Source organism: Zeugodacus cucurbitae, chromosome 3 (assembly GCF_028554725.1).
Source record: "Zeugodacus cucurbitae isolate PBARC_wt_2022May chromosome 3, idZeuCucr1.2, whole genome shotgun sequence".
NCBI classification, from domain to species: domain Eukaryota; kingdom Metazoa; phylum Arthropoda; class Insecta; order Diptera; family Tephritidae; genus Zeugodacus; species Zeugodacus cucurbitae.
The window spans coordinates 17,254,939-17,272,500 of record NC_071668.1 but is presented as its reverse complement, the minus strand read 5'-3'; the positions used below and the strand labels follow the sequence as shown (position 1 = coordinate 17,272,500).

At 34.8% G+C, this 17,562-nt stretch overlaps 1 protein-coding gene across 6 annotated transcripts in view; it reads left to right on the top strand.

The window, feature by feature from the left end:
• LOC105217241 (protein spaetzle 3) overlaps positions 1–17,562 on the top strand; it is a 55,710-nt gene that overhangs the window by 2,531 nt on the left and 35,617 nt on the right. For all 6 annotated transcript variants that reach the window (XM_054227168.1, XM_011192151.3, XM_054227169.1 and 3 more), the window contains exon 2: positions 1–1,089. This exon is cut by the window's left edge. In XM_054227168.1, coding sequence (XP_054083143.1) covers positions 54–1,089 — 1,036 coding nt within the window. In that variant the 5' untranslated portion in view covers positions 1–53. The remainder of the gene's footprint in view (positions 1,090–17,562) is intronic.

The following is a 17,562-nucleotide window of genomic DNA, read 5'->3' as shown; positions in this document are numbered from 1 at the left end:
TGACAAAAATAAAAAACAAAACCCCCCAAGTGACTAACGAAACACAAATATAAATGGCGTTAACAAATTTCTCGCTGCCCTTTGGCGCACTGACGCAACAAGTGCCTACATGGGGTGCCACCCTGCCGCCGCTGCATCCCGCCCATCAGCTAGCGGCCAACACCAACAATTTACTCTACTCGCCGGCTGATCATCAGCAGCAGCAGGGCGATGAAGCCGCACCGCCGCCTGAGTCAGATTTCTACAAAAACAATCCATATGCGCCGCCACAACTGCATCAGCAGCAGCAGCAACAACAACAGCAGCCCATACGCCACTCATATCAATACAATAGCAACAATAACAACAATCATAATTTACAAAATAATAATCGGCTGAAAAACGGCAACACCTACTTGCCGCCCATACCGCCACCCGGTGCGCGCAATACACAGTTCAATAACCAAAAGCCGCAACAACAACAGCAGCAGCAGCCGGCACAAAAGCAACAACAGCATTACAGTCATTTCAGCATAAGTCAGCAACAACAACAGCAGCAACATCATCAATTACACCAACAACAACAAATCAAAGGCAACAACGGTGCTTTCAAGGCCGCCACTTCTGTATCAACCGTTGCCTCAGCCGCTGCTACCGCCTCTGCTGCCACCACTTCTACAAGAACTTATGGTGAAGGTTCTTACAATAATTTTGGCGCTGCAGCACAACAACAACAACGCCAGCAACAAAAACAATTTTATAATTCCTATAGTCATAGCACTTCCTCATTTGTGGCACAATCCCAACAGAAGACTCAAACACAAACAAGCCAACAAAGCTTCGCCAACACACCGGTAACCGAAGCACCACAACCTGCAGCGGTTTATGGTGCAGTGCCGGCACCAACGCTGCGCACTGTGGACGAGACGAATGGTGGTGGCAATGATAGTGATGCTGGTGGTGATAACGGTGCTGGTGGTAATGAACCATATCCACATCGTCCACCCGGCTTCACTCGTGTTCAGGCCGGCCAAGGTACGCGCACACAGGTGCACGCGGTGCTCGATTATGATGTTGAAGAGGGTGAAGAGGAGGAATACTACGATGAGGGTGAGTACCGCTTAATATGAAAACATTATTTGAGTTAAAAGGGATTATATGAGAAGATACATATATAAGTCCTTTCATGATCTCCTGGAAAAAGTATAATTTTGACGAATTTCTTACCAAAGTAAAAAGATTGCGGGACCCAATTTCCATGATAATCGGTTCTGCAATACCGGAATCGACACGTATTTTATCGGATCGAGGGGATCATTCGGTAATCTTACTCTGTTTGTATCGATAAGTTATGAATTATGGCCACAAGGCCTTAACGGTATATTCAGCTTTATGTAATGTGGCCTTCGGATCCTCTGAGAAAAAATTTTTGATGAATGTAAGGTTGGATTTTTATCTCCTCGTGTCCTCTTTATCTGTGTTGATTTTGCTCGAGTTAAATTTCATCGCTTCAGCTGACTTTTTAGGTATACAGTCGAATACCATTAAAAACTTAAAGCTGTCTAGCATCTCAAAACGCCCACTAAAGAACTGAGTTAATTAAAGCTCTCCGCTGCGCCAACACGAAGTCTCACTGCGTTAGATCATGCAAAGAGCCAATTAATAGACTAGCAGGAGAAAACTCAGTTAAAATCACCTGGGTACCCGGTCATATAGGGTAATGTTGACGGTGGACAGACCAAAAAACTTCTCATTTTGAGCACTTATCTCTAAGAGGCCACCCGCAGAGACTTGGTATAGTAGAATCAGCAGTATGCAAGACGTGTGCGGAGGATGACGAGACACTAGAGCATTATCTTTGCCTTCAGTCGGTTAAGAAGAGACACCTTCCATGACTCCCAATACGCAAACCTAAGTGAAATTGGTCGGCTGGAATAGAAAAAACTTGGAAGTTTCGTCAAATTGACCGAATTGTTTAGATGACGCTTATCAGGGTACTCTCGGGAAGCACAATGGTCCTAATGATGGCCTAGTGCGGCCGCTTGCGACCAGGCTCTCTTCGCCTCCCTTTTCAACCAACCAACCAACCAAAGAACTGAGTTTCATATATAGTTAGACCTTAGTGATCTCTTTTTCACCAGCCGGCTTTTGTAAGCTCTAAATATATTTAAAGTATTTAAGAGTAGTTTGAGCGGAATCTACATTTCTTCATTTCCTAATTCTAATTTGAATGAAACTGTTTTCTACTAGAAAAAATGCGACTGTTCCACAAGTTCATAAAAATTTTTTCTTTGAAAATATACTCAAACATAGTTTTACGCATAATATATTCTAAAATAATCGTCCAGAATACTCAATAATTAAATATAAATATCCAAATTCTATTCTTCTGCCGTTATTTTTGGTTTCATTATTTCTTTCTTTCTAATTTTTTTATAATATTTTAATAATACCATCTAAAGAATATTAATATTTATTCCTATGCTTTTGAACACCAATGAAGGTCAACGTTCCTTGACTATTGAGTAAATAGAAGCAAAAGAGTATTATATTAATTCTATTTTTAATCAAAAAACTTTCCGATCTCGAATCTCAGCACAAATAAATATTGAAAGCGCGCGGCACATGGTAAGGCGTGATTCACGCCTTAAGCCACAAACACACTTAGACACACAAATTTAAATAAATTAAAATTAAAATTTGCTTATATTTGCCTAAAAACTCGGAAGTAAAGTTGTTTGACATCTCCGAACGTATCGAACTTTGCATTCGCTTTAACTAAAAAAAAAAATTTGAAACTTTTTAATGCTAAAATACTGCACAAGCGAACGCAGACGTTGGAATATTTATTGTTTTTGATTTTTGTTGCTTTTTTGTTTCTTTTTTTTCAGTTTAGTAATACTACTAAAAAAAGAAGCTACAAAAATAACAAAAATACAAATATTTGTTGACATGCGTACTTTTGTTAGTTTTTGTTAAATATTTACTTTTGAAGCGAGTGTTGAAGTTTGCCGAGTATATTGAGTTACTACGCTTTTGTTATTGTATTTGTATTTTTTTTCTCGATTGTGTTTTTGTTTTTACTCTTTAACGCTTTAACTTTTATTTTCTTTTGTTGTTGTTGTTGTTGCCTATGCTAATATTATTGCTTTTCTATATAATATATACTTTAATACTTAGCCATTGGTGCGCTCTTTGTGATAAATGACAACGCATAAACAGCTTTTGTTGTTATTCGCTTGTCGAACTTAAGCGACTTAGATGAATAGCGCTGAATGAGCGCTTCAGCTAGTGGAAGTGATACTCGTTCTACAAAAAAATCACAAAGAAAAATAAAAGTGGTTTATGCTAAAGGTGGCAAAAAAGACAATACCCAGTAGGCAATTTTGATGGATTAGGAGTTGAGACGAAACTTCTTTTTTCTAATAAATATCATAAATAACTTATGATCTGGATATACCATCCGAAACTTCTTTAAAAGCCTTTATTTTCTCAACAAAAACTCTCTTAATTTTAGAAAAAATATCAGTTCGAAACCCTATAAAAAGTTGTTTCTAAAAACCGAACAAAAAGAGCACAGTTCGAGCTGGGCTCAAAGGAGGCTTTAAAGTTTCATGAGATATTTTTGGTATTCGATGTTTTCGCACATATTCTAAACATAATGACTATTGGGTCTCGTGTATGAGGATTCGTGAAAATATCGGTTAGGGTCCGAGAGAGTAAATTTCACTTGCCTACTATAGGATGTGTTTTTCTAGTGGCCTCGTGGTAACCATTCCAGTTAATTCCAGTATTTCCGTTATTAAAAATACTATTATGAGTCTCCCATCGGAATCGGATAACATCGAGAAGCTTAATAAAAAAGCTCCACCAAGCAACTCAGCAAAGGAACAAATGTTCTCTGTCTCTGAGAAGGATTCCGTCATATCCTCGCGTTGAGAGAGTTTCTTTGGAAAAGTAGATGTGTTGACTCTCTAATAAGTTTAATGTACACAACTCATAAACTGCTAAAGCTATATACATAAATCAGACTTAGTTTTAACATTCCATAATACTTCGAAAAATGATGAAATCAGATAATAACCACGCCCACTTCGTATATAACTGTTATTTTTAAAACAATTGAAGACGAAGAGAAGAGAAGCGGTAACCGTAACCGGAACGGACCCGGATTTTTATCCGACTAAGGTCCTTGAAATCGGCAGTATTCTTCAAAATTATTTGGGGAGTGTTTTATGCCGCTCCAACAACAACAACAACAGAAGCGAAGCGAGATCATTACATTTAACCACAAAGATGATGAACAGGGTTAGATGGGTACCGATATATATTAAGGATGCACTGCCCACATTCTTTTGAAATATAATATCTCAGCAACCACTCGACGAATTAAAACCAAATTTGGTACATTAAATTATCTTGGCACCCTAATGAAATAATTTAGAAATGGGCGAAATTGCACCACAACCACACCTACTCCTTTATAACACCACATTAGGTTAAGTTAGATTATTCTGGTGGGCCAAAAGGCCCCACATAGACCAGTTATAGTCCTTAGCGATACCAGATGGAGTGCCGTCACGTATTCCCTGAGTAGTAGTCATCGTTTAGGATGGATTTTAAGAGATTATGAGGCCCCACTGACGATATCTGAGTACTGAGAGAGCCCCTAGATAGCTGGTTGTCTTGCTAGTTCAGGGCAAACACACACGAGCTGCTCCTCTGTCCTGTTCTTGACACTTCCTGCATTTCTCCCGATCTGGCAGTCCCATTTTATAGGCATGCGCCGCTACTAGGCCGTGACCAGTAAGTATAGCAACAATACAGTATCAAGTGCTAGCATAAATGGCACCAGACTTTTTAAAATGATATTATTCAAAATTTTAAGGCATGACAACTCTCATGGAACATTGTCATACAAATATTCCAAATCTTTTAGTTTTATCACTCTAATCTCATCACAGATCACCGCTATCTTTGATATTTCAGTTTGTCAATGATTCGCAAGTTCTTGCAAAGATTATATATCTACAACTACAACAACTCTATCACATGACCATTAACGGCAGAAACTGTCATGCGACTGTATTCTTGAAGTCTCTTTGGTGATGAAGCATCACACTTTTGGTATTTTGGTATTTATATAATATATTATAAATACATATATGTATACCGCTTACTCATACACGTGCGCACACATACATACATACATATGTAGCTTGTTATTTAGTTTATCGCAAACGACCTTGCCATTTACTTTTATAGGCCTTTAACCTTGCACAGCTGTGTGGAAGATATCATCAACCTTTTTGATTTGGGAATGTTGATGTTATTGTTATTATTGTAAGCTTCTTCATCTCTTACGGTAGTAAAGCCGTTGGGATTTTTATTGTTTTTGTTGTTTCTTTTGGTGTTGTTATTGGTATCGATTTGCTTACTGCATTCTTCTACTATATTGGTAGCTTCATTGGTTAGCTGTTGTTGTTACTGTTTTTTTATTGCTACCAACCAGCTGCTACTGACGTAATTGAATCTTCTTGGATTTGCGCTCTTTTTCACACACACGCTTACGCGTTTTGGGGGATATTAATTAGTCGCTTGAACTATGCGAATTTTTTTGGGATATCTGCTGGCTTGATTGTTTTTGGCTTTACCCCCTTTTTCGAACGGAATTTTGATATTTTAGAATATTTTATTTCTATTTTTTCAAATTTTTTAATTTTTTTCTTGGTTTTTGTTTAAATTTTTATTATGTTTTTTTTATTTCAAAAAAATCATTTTTAACTTTTTTTCAAATCCATTTATCGTTATTTTTTTCTCAAACGCGTTCCACTTGCCCGTCTCGTGTTATTTATTATGCTCTTATGCAGATTTATATATTTCAGAAACGTGTATATTTATATACATACATACTAATTTGTTTTTGTTTTCTATACATTATGCTCACATGCATTTGCAGTGCCTGCTTGCCTGCTTTGAACATGATTTTAATTAAAACCTGTGCGGCGGCAAGTAGCTAGTAGCTTATTGGCCACAAAGCGTAGTCTATATAATCATAGAATCTGTGAACTATATTGAATTGATTGTTATTTAAGTTTTCATAGATTTAAAACCGGTTTTTATGCTTCCCTATATTTCTAGGTGGGTTACCACTTAGCTACAAACTATATATTATCGTATAAATACACATATTAAGCGTAACAAAGCGTGAGTTGCCAAGGTGTTAGTAGCAATTCAGTTAATATTAGTATTTAAAGTAGTAGTCAACGCTATTTTAGCATCTTATACTACATGTATACGCAGAAGACAGATATATCGATTAAGGAAACATGCTAGATTAGTTGAACTTTAAGGTGAAATAGTAAAGCGTGAGTAAGAAATAGAATAAAATAAAACAGTTTATAACAAGCCACGAGTAGTGCTTACAGAATATAGATTTTGCTTTATAGTACCGAAATTTCGGGATTGATTCCAAAAAAAAATTTTTTAATAAGAATACTTCAATTGTAATAAAACAAACGATTTGAATATAAGTAGCTATATTTAAGGCTTTAAAAATAATTCAGAAATGTCAGGACTGATTCAGAAACAATAAAATATCTTTTGCGTTCACTGTGAATGAAATAAAGCAAGAGTTATAATATAATAGTCTATGTGGTTTTAATAATGACTCCGAATAGAACCCGACAAAATAGCATTTATCACAAAAATTATATATATATTTTTTTTAGAATGGTAGTTGCCCTTCTTTTCCTATATAAAGCTCTGCATCCGCATAGAAGATGTTCTATAGTTTGCTCTTCTTTTATTTCTAGACAGCTTCTGCTGTAATCATTCTATGGTATCCCCAATCTGCAACACGCCTACCAATCAAACAGTGCCCCGTTAGAACTCCAATCAGAGTTCTCTTATCATTCTTTTTAAATAATCGGCAAGTGTGGCCCATATTCCATTCTGGCCACGTTTGATTGCTTGTTGAGTAAGTCAGATATTGCATATTTGTCGATTAAGTGCCTAAACTGGCAAGTTCGTCTTGGAACCCATTGCAGATTTATCGTAAATTAAGTAGCTCATTAACAACTCAAGGCATTCCTTCACCAACTTCGAAGAAACCCTTAAAGTCTTCAGAAATTTTACAGCCGCTTGGATGTCCGTAAATAAATGCAATATTCAGAGCTGAATTGAGATTGATTTCTACTGGAAATCTACGAAAATCAGTATTATTCGTTATAAACGGGAACATACTAAGTATACTAGAATGTCCCTTATTACAGGTAACTAATAGGGAGGATTCCTTCAGTTTAAGTGCCGACTTTGCTGCGACTTGTTTACAAAATAAGTCTGTAGGCAGTAAGTAAAGAAAGAAAATATTTATTGCCTGGCTTGGCATCGTTGAAAAATTCATAAGAGATGTACATGTTATGGACTACAAACTGTTACCGAGCTTAATATAAGTGATCCCGAAATTTCGAAATTGTTCCCAAACATAAAATTTAGTCAAATTTTAGTAAAAATTGGAAAAAACAGCAATCATGACTTAACTGACCGTAACTGAGCTCTCTAAATGAGCCTTCAATTTTCTTAACTATTTTTTTATCTTCTAATATTTAGTGATTCACCTTGGGAACATTTGTACTCAATACGAGCACTAGAACTGTTTCCTCCTATTAAACTTTATATTATTTCATATAATTTCTCGTTAATAAAACAATCCAAACAACACCGAGACTCCGTTGTCTAACAACATCAATTAACTGTAATCCAATAAATTTGCAATTTTTCACTTAACCTTTAGGTTTTATTTTTGCTCCGCCTTCAGTATCATATTTTATGGCTTTTTAAGATGAAATAAATTTCAATTAGTGAAATGTACATATTTACTCACAAATATGTATATATATAAATATATTTAGTAGAATAAAACTTTATGGAATCAAATTAGTCAGTTCGCCTGAAAAGTACTCAATAATATACTCAATATGGCACATTGTTTTCGATTTTGAAAAATGAGCACTTTAAGTGGTTTGCACATGCTCGTCTCAATTCTTTCGATTGACAAATGAAGTTTATGCAAAATCGAAATGAAAATGGTATTTCGTGAGCTACTACTTTGTCATTTTTTAAGTGTTTGTATGAATAAAATAGAGTGTTTCAAATTTAAATTTATTAAGGAGAGATAAAGAAGTTGAATGGTTAGAAACTACATACATATAAAGAAAAGTGAGAGGGGAATTATTTTTATGGATTAACAGCTTTATGCTCATCCTTAGAATTTAGTTCTAAACAAGCCATAAAGCTTAGGGCTATTTGAGTTATTACGATTTTGAGCACACTACTTCTCAACATATTTGTTTCTTCTATAATCTCTATAGAAACCAATCAATAAGTACAATTCGTTTTATAAACAGGTCCCTACTGATATAATATTTAACCTTTAGAGAAGCGATCGAGGCAGACATTTAATTTCAATAAATTTTGATCAGATCTAAACGAATCCTCCTAAACACTGCTTAAAGCCAGTTTTAATTAATTCTTTAAATAGTTAGCTAGGATTTCGATATAAGATTTGTGAAGTATTTCTAAGAAATACATGATTTACTGTCGGAACCAGTTTAAGACTAAGTGAGTTTACCCCAACCTTGGAAATATATGCTAATCCTGTTTATACACCCACTTTAAATGGACCAATTCGGAATCGTTGCCTTTTTCATATTAGGTCTACAACTTTGCTTCCGCTGTTTTCCAATAGATGTCTCTAGGGTCAAGCACTGGTCGATTAAATCGTTTTATATCGATCTTGGACATTTGTGTCAACATTAACCCAACAAAATATTTGTAGAGATTTGTTTGTATCCCAAACTTATTCTCAACTGAATATGTCACTTTTCTCAACATTTGCGGAAAATTTTGCTTTTCTTTTTTAATTCCAAGAAAAGTGCGGCTGAGGCTCATCGACATTTGTAACTGTTTTTATACAAAAAAAGCCTTAAATTTACAAAAAAAAAACGGCGGAAGCAACGTTGTAGACCTAATAATATATCAATGATTCCCTAGGCTGGGATAGTTTCTCAATATAAACTAATTTAAAAGAATTTAATAGATTCTAGTTAAGATCATGCAGTCATTGGGTAAACTACTTGGCTTTTGATTCTGGAACTCCTTGATCTTATATCTTATCTTAGTGTTCTATCTTTTAAGATCTTAATTTATAGATAATTCTACTTTACTAAGCTTAAGAAGAATTCATGTGACAGTCTTGACTTGAAACAAGTACAACCTTGAGCTTACTAAGGCTGTTGCACCGCCAGCTCTGAAATATATTTCTCTTAAGATTACTATCTAAATAAATACAGTATTAGCTATTGACTTCATTTCAACTTAAATAAAATGCGGAAATGACATTTAAAGTGCAAAATTAATTACTCCAATTCGCATTAGTCAACGCCCACACAAATGTCTTTCACTCGAACTGACTGGTATTTTCCCAAAATCAACTTTAAATTCTTTTATCTATTAAAACTGATTTAAATTAATGACAACCGACTAAGTTTGAGAGCGTTCGGTGAAAAAAAAAATTAAAAAAGAAAGAGGTAAAAATTAAACGAGTATTTATTGTACTCAGCAAGACGTCCAGCATGATGAAGCCGTCACAAGTCCAAACAGTAAGTCCTTAAACAACAGTTATGTAATCACTGACCTTATGCACACGCGCTTACCCAACTCTTTAACCAATAAACAAATGCTTACAATAAATTAACAAACGCCTTTGCTATTGTTATTGTTGCGGCTTCAGCTTTGTTACACTCGAAATTTATTGTTCCTTTGACGTCGATTTGTGGTATTTATAAGTGTATATGGGAGTATTTTTGTAAGTGTGCGAGTGGTCTGTTGCAAGGCGTCTCGCGCGCTTGCGCTCTTCAAAGCAATTAACCTCATAAACTATTTTCTACATTTTATTGCACACACACATATTGACGCAGGGGCTCATAGCTATATTGCGACTGCCTGTCTGTTTCCAAGAAACGTGCAGACAAGTGTTTTCAGTTTGTAATTATGAAATTTGTAACCTTTTTACACTTCACCATTTTTTAACACTTATTGCCAAATCTTCGATTTACGAGTCTATTTCCAATATACACACATACATACGAGTGTATTCATACAAATTGTTGATGGCTTTTGTTTTTGGTTTATTCACATTACTTTTGCTTTCAAACGCTTTCGTTATGAGTGATTGCCACTTTGTTTTTGTTGTAGAGCCGGCTAAAGCTCAAGTCAAAGTCAAAGCAAAGTGGTGCAGATGCCATTAATTTGTTGTAGAAAAGTCATTTTTAATATTTGTTGTAATTAAAAGCAGGGCTACCTAAAGTGGTGTAGGACTAGTGAGTGGACTGTTGAGTCAAATATATCTTCGGAGGAGACTTCTCTTCGAACACACCTCTACCATTGATAAGAATTGGATCAATTCCGGGGCATACATTTCTTAAATCTTTCGAATATCTTTTTAAGGAAATTGTTTACAACCGATCAATTCTTCTACTAATGATTAGCAATTATTCTTTAGAAGAGTTCTAGGTTATGAATATTCGTCTGCAAGTTATGTACTATACTAAATTGTACTATAAAGTCTGATTATAGCTTTCAACCAATAGTTAACTAACCACTAGTTAAGTAGATCGTTATGAATATTATTGGAAAGCAGAAGAAAGTAGATATTTTTAATTACATCTTGTCTGTGACTTTATATTTAGTCTTTTAGGGGTTAGGTGTAGTCAGAGACACGAAACAATTAGAATTTTCAGTAATTTTTTGGCGTTGGCCCTGTTCCAAAAAGATCCTTGCGGTGATAATCATAAGTCCTTCGAGACTCATCTTAAATCAATCGTATAAGAAAAAAAATCAACAGTTAAAAAATCGAAATTTTTGAAAAAACAAAAAAGCTTCGGATTATTAAGTATTCTAAAAGCTGTATAAATTGCATTAAAATCTACTGAACGGTTTTCGAGTTACAGTTGTCACCTGTTCAAAAAACATAGTTTTGAGAAAAACGCATTTAAAGTTTCCCACTAGGTATTGGAGTGCCCGAGCGCTCTTTGTTATTTGTTGAATAACTCGAAAAGTAATTATCGGATCAACTTCAAATTTTCAGAGAATATTTTTAAGATATTACACTTAACGAAAATGCAAAAAACAAAAAATTTATTTTTTGAAAATCCTTACTACCCCTAATCCCTGTAAACGTATGCATACTTGTTAGAGACAATAACAAATTTCTTTATATGGAATATTGAAACGAAGGAAACAGAAGGAGACCGAAACAGATTACAAGTCAGAATCTATCGTAGGATGTGAAGAATGTTTCCACGGCATAAGAAGCTATAAGTGGGTAAGAGTCTAGCCTCAAAAAACTAAAAAAATATGTATTAATTAATTTATTTATTAATTAAATATTTTGATTACTTTTAAAACAACTTAACGCTTAAATCCATTATAGCTAAAACCACAACCACTTGATAGTATCTACTGCATATTTAGCTACGAATATAAATATTTTTTTGTTGCCATGCAATCCGCCGCCTTTATTGATAGTCGTCTTTAGTTTTTTCATTATTGAACACATGCTTTTGTTATGACATTTATGCCCACAAGTCATTTGTTTTCTTTCTTGTTCGCGTTGTGTGACATGAAGCGTCGAAAAAACATAGTTCCCCATAAATGTTTACAAACTGTTGACAAAGGCTACTTTAAACACAGTGAATTTATGTACAAATTTGTTTAGTAAATATAGTTTTTCATGTTTTGGAAAATATCAATCGTTTTTGAAAGGCGGCAGGTATTGACTTTTATTTTTTAATTTCGAGGTTTCACATATTTAACGAGTAACGCAAAAAAATGTTTTTTAAAATACTGGATGCTATATGGATATAATTAAATTTTATAAAACTGCTTTGTGACCCTCAAAATGTATCCAAAAGTATTTACGGTCTGAAAGCTGTCTAAACGGCTAACATTTTTTACTTGAAATATCAAAATTGAAATCTTATATGAATACTTTTATACTATTGATAAATCATGATGTGAAAACACTTTACAGGACTCAAAACCAACCAACCTTTTCTTGGTTCTCAATATAAAAAGTATTTATGCGGATTTTCTAGAATCATATATATACATAGGTGATCATTGACGAAGCAGCAATCGTTAAGATTAGGGCATCGTACACATTATACAAGCTGTTAAAACAAACTGATAATACTGAAAAATAACTATATTATATATCGGACTGAATCGTCGTTGTTCAGAAGCACATCATGTTTTCTTGACAAAAATATATCGTATTTCGAGTATTTATTTGAACAAATATTTACGATTTATCTTCGACTGTTTTTATACTCTCGCAACAAAGTTGCTAGAGAATATTATAGTTTTGTTCACATAACGGTTGTTTGTAACACACAAAACTAAACGAGTTAGATATAGGGTTATATATACCAAAGTGATCAGGGTGAAGAGTGGAGTTCAAATCCGAATGTCTGTGTGTCCGTCCGTCTGTGCAAGCTGTAACTTGAGTAAAAATTAAGATATCTTGAAAACACATAAAGTGCCATAACTAAGCCACAAATAAAGCTATGGAAATAAAATTTGGTATGAAGGATCGCACTATGACGGGCATATTTGGATGTAATTTTTTTGGGGAAGCGGGCGTGGCCCCGCCCCGTACTAAGTTTTTTGTACATATCTCGCAAACCAATAGAGCTATATAAACCAAACTTTCTGCAGTCGTTTTTTTTAGCCACTTCTTAATACAGTCCAAAAATGAAACAAATCGGATAATAACCATACCCACCTCCCATACAAATACATTAGGTTGAAAATTACTAAAAGTGGGTACGAAAAACGTCAGAAACACTTAATTTCACATAAGAAATGGCAGGTGAAAGCTGCACTCAGATTTTTTACAAAATGGAAAATGGGCGTGGCGTCGCCCACTTATGGGTCAAAAGCCATATCTCAGGAACTACTCGACCGATTTGAATGAAACTTGGTTTGTAATAGTTTCCTTACACCCCAATAATATGTTGTGAAAATAGGCCAAATCGCTTCACAACCACGCCTACTTCCTATATACCAGAACTTTGAAGACAATTTGAATCGTTTACATTACAATATATAAAGTAAGTACTAGTGAAGATATCGGTGCAGCACTTTGCACAAATACTATGTTAATAGTGTGGCAGCCCCATTCTAAAAATCGCCGAAATCGGACCATAGGTTTTTAAGGCTCCATATATCGAACACGAGGACCTCGGTGCTTCTAACCTAATATTAGGGTTTCCAACTTTCAATGGACTTTATACAATATATATGACGAATAAGTGGGTCAAATTGGGTATTATATAATATAAATAAAGTTAAATTAATAAATTGCGAGAGTATAAAATGTTCGGTTACACCCGAACTTAGCCATTCCTTACTTGTTTAAGATTTAAATTAAGCAATATTTAAGAGCTCAAAGCTAGCTTTCGCCGTGAAATGGCGAATCTATGACGTCCACAGTTTATAGAATTCAGTTTAGATAAAAGAAATATGTGTATTCATATGTGTAAATTGATTACCTCTTGGGATAAAAAAAATACTTTCCTGCTTTATATCTTAAAAAAAATATCTAAGCTCTGATTAAGGAAACATAAATTGTGGAATCTTAGTTATATTGAGAAAAAAGAAACGACGTACTTCGTATTATAAATAGTAAAATTTGGCAATAATGGTTTTCTGATCAGAAACTTTAACATTTAGCAGTTGACATCACTTGTTTAAAAAAATTCTACACTTATATGAAGCTGGATTACTAAGCCTAGCATAATTAATACCCAAGAACAATAAAATCATCAAAAACACTTCATTTTTTGGCATGATAAAGTAAAGCTACATAGAACACTTTGTCTACACAAATTTTGTGAATTCCCAAATGAAATCATTATTCCTGACGGAACTCTTTTATGCTTCATTTCACCAAAAAGAAAAAAATAATAAAGAAACAACAAAAAGTCATCCACCCGCAACATCAAGTGACTGTACTCACTTGTATAGATAAATTACGATTTGAACCATTACACAAATCCCATGATGCCAAGAAATACCGGAAAATCCCCATTGAGTCACGCTGGGTCTTTCAGCGCTGCTGTCGAACAAATTAAGGCAAAAAATACGTAATTTTCTCATTTCTATTTCAAAAGCATTTCATTTGCACCCAAAAGTGCCCGAGTAGGAGAGGTGTAAAGGGTTGAAAGAGGTGCAAAGGTGTGAAAAAACGAAAGAATCTTTAAGAATATTGCGAGCACGCGCAGACAGACGCTGTCAATAGTTCAATGATACAATGGACAGCTGGACAGCTTGAATGATTCGCTAGTTGCTAGTTAATCGTTTCGAGTGCGGGCGGGTTGGATTTCGTGGCGTTTAAAAAAACGATGAACGCTGACAGATGTGGCGTCGGAACAGGCGGCGCGTAGTGCTAAGTGGCGGCGCTCGCGAATGATTTTGGTATTTTATTTTTAATTTTTTTTGCCTTTTTATTTTAGAAACTAGAATAGCCACTTGACGCTGTCGCTGAAAAGTTTAAGTTCTAAATAAACAAGCTCATTACATATGTTGCTATGAAGACTTGCCCAAAAAGTCTGCGATTGTCTGTCAGTCCGCCGGTTAGATACTTCACTCAATTGCTGGCGCTGTATAGTCGAACTGTCGAATAGTGAAATAATTGAATTTCAATTAATCTGAGTTGTTGTTTTTTTGGTCAGCGTTGCTAATAAATTTTTTTTTTTTTTTTTTTTAATTTTTTATCCAAAATTAACATTTCGATGTTTCCAGCATTACTAATGAATCTGCTCACTTATTCTAATCTTCACGTTTTGAATTAATTATTCTTTACAATGTTGTTGTTGCTGATGGTTTTTTGGTTTTCTTGATTTTTTGCAAAAACGTGATCTTGCGGTTGTTGTTGCAGCACTACAGACGAGAAATTATTGATGGTTGACAGTGGAAATGTTGGCAGTAAACGATTTCGAATGATTCTGCTTGTTAATGGCTGATATAGTTTTTGTGAGGGTTTGATATAAAATTATGTTCTTTAAAATTAATTATTAAATTTATTTAGCAATATAGGAAATATTTTTATTACTATGGAGTGGCTAAAGAATTAAGTATTTTAGATAATTTTGTAGTTTTTCGTAATTTTATACAATAATCAATTGTCAGAGGTATGTGACCCTACAAACTGAACCTTTTGGTCCAATGCGTCCAAATTAGATTTATACTCAAGAAAATTCCACGTTGGGGAAAAATCAACACAACAAAGACTTCAACTTACTTCATGGATGTATTCAAAGTAATTAAAAAGAGATCCCACATTTACTGTACGGTCAAAGCAATTGGTTCTGAAACTTTAGTATGATCCGTGGAAACAAGAACCACCCGTCAAAATTCCAGGCATATCATAATTTCGCTTTTAGTTTTACATCTCTTTTTTTTTTTTTACTCTTAATGTTTTCAATGGATGCAATACATGGTCGTCAGAGGATCTTTAATTACATCTAGTCAGCCTTAGCTGCCAATACTCCCTCCACCGATCTTTCATATAATATTCAAGCTATTTTCACCCAATATCTTACAGATTAATTTTGGACTGACCTTAAAATAGATGGCACCTGTCAGCTGGCCTTTTCATGTCATTTCTATTCAATTGTTCCGACTATCCAACTTGATTTCTTACCATACTATGATTCCACGAAAGATTATAATTATTAATTAAAACTTGGAGACATAAAAGAAAGAAACGCGAAAATGTTAAATTTTGGGAAATTTGGGAGTGCGAATGCCATTTTAGCAAATACAAATGAATTTAAAATTGTCGGGCGAAGTTGGCTGTGGTTGCTCCATAATGAAAAAAAAATATCCCTAGTATGTTCAAGAAATCATTAGTTTCAATAGGATATCTCTGATCATCCCTGATCTCAATGAAATAGTCTACTTTATGTTCGTTATTTTAGGAGTAGTCCTATGTAATTAAGTTGTAAAGATAGCCGATATGGCGAATAAAGATGGGGTGATTGTAAGATTAAGTATCAACTCAAGCTATTATGTTTTTTTGAGTTTCCAAATTCAGCCGTGTTAGTTAATCGGTATCGAAAGAGCTTCATCGATACCGTGCGCAATCCAATGATATGATTCCCTCATTTCACGCAGTCGCTGCTGTTGAATACCACCTGTAATAAATTTTTATTGAATTGTCATTGAAGGTGCTAAAAAAAATAAATTGTTTAATGCCTACTTCCATTTCACGATATACGTTTTATTGCCGCAGTTGTGACGAAATTTATGATTACAAGTATGAATTGAGTATTGAATCGAAAAAAGTAGATGCATTTAACGACACTTCACGTGCGACCCACTGCCTTTTCGCTTTTCGGCGCCGCGCAACAACACACGCGCATAAAAATATGGTAGTCGATAATAAAAATGCGCTTAAATGTCAATACTGGCGCGACAATTGGCCGATTGGGTGTACGACAGTGTGGACGTACGACTGAATTTCCGCTGTGGTTTCGACGCCGAAATGCGCGAATGCGAGCGACTTTTTTGGGCATAACAAGTGTCGCGGGGGCTGAGAGAACAGTAATAGGGCTAGGGGTGCTGGTGGTTAAGACGTTAAGATGAAAGCAACAACAACAATAATAGTAAAAACAACAATAATATAAATAATAACAACAGTAACAACAAAAGTAGTAAAGAATATGAGACGCTGTCATATTGCGTCAGCAACAACAACCCGGCGATGAGCTAAACAATATCGACCGACCGCAGCGAATAAGCACATTTGAGCGCATTTCGTTGAAACTAGAAAAGCAAACATCATCAACAACAGCAACCTAACGCCTACGTCGGCGTGCGTGTTCGTGCTTAGTACGCCTGCCGCGGCTGATGGCTCACTTGCTGCGCACGCTCCGAAACTCTTCAAGTCTCAAGTCAAGCTTGTCTGCTCAACACTTCTAATATGTGCGCAGCTGCTGCTGCTTCTGCTCGTTGTACAAGTTTGCCAATTCGATCGATTCTTTTTGCTCACTCGCATTTATTATTTCAATATTTTTTTTTGCACTTAATTATGTTGTGCCACAACAAACCAGTATTGGTTGGCATACCATACCATTTGGTATTATTATTGTTATTATTAATATTATTTTAATTTAAGCGCTGAGTGCTGTTTGTAGAATTTCGAGTCTATTGAGCGCTTTGACATTTTTCATTCATCAGTTGTGTGGAGCGCTCTTCAAATGTAGTTGGCGATTAGTAAAAACAAGCGTGTGAATTTTGGCTGCGAAAAGCCGCGTGGCGACTACAATTAAATAAAGCATGAGCGTGGGTTGAAAGTGAGAGTGAAAATGTGTTTAATTTTTGAAAATTTAATTGAAATGAAAAATTAAAAATTTTAGCTTGAAAAATAAATTTTAGAAGCTGAAAATAATTGCTTCGAAGTTAAAAATAAATAATAAGAATTTAATAAATTTTAAAATACAGTTGCAACTAATT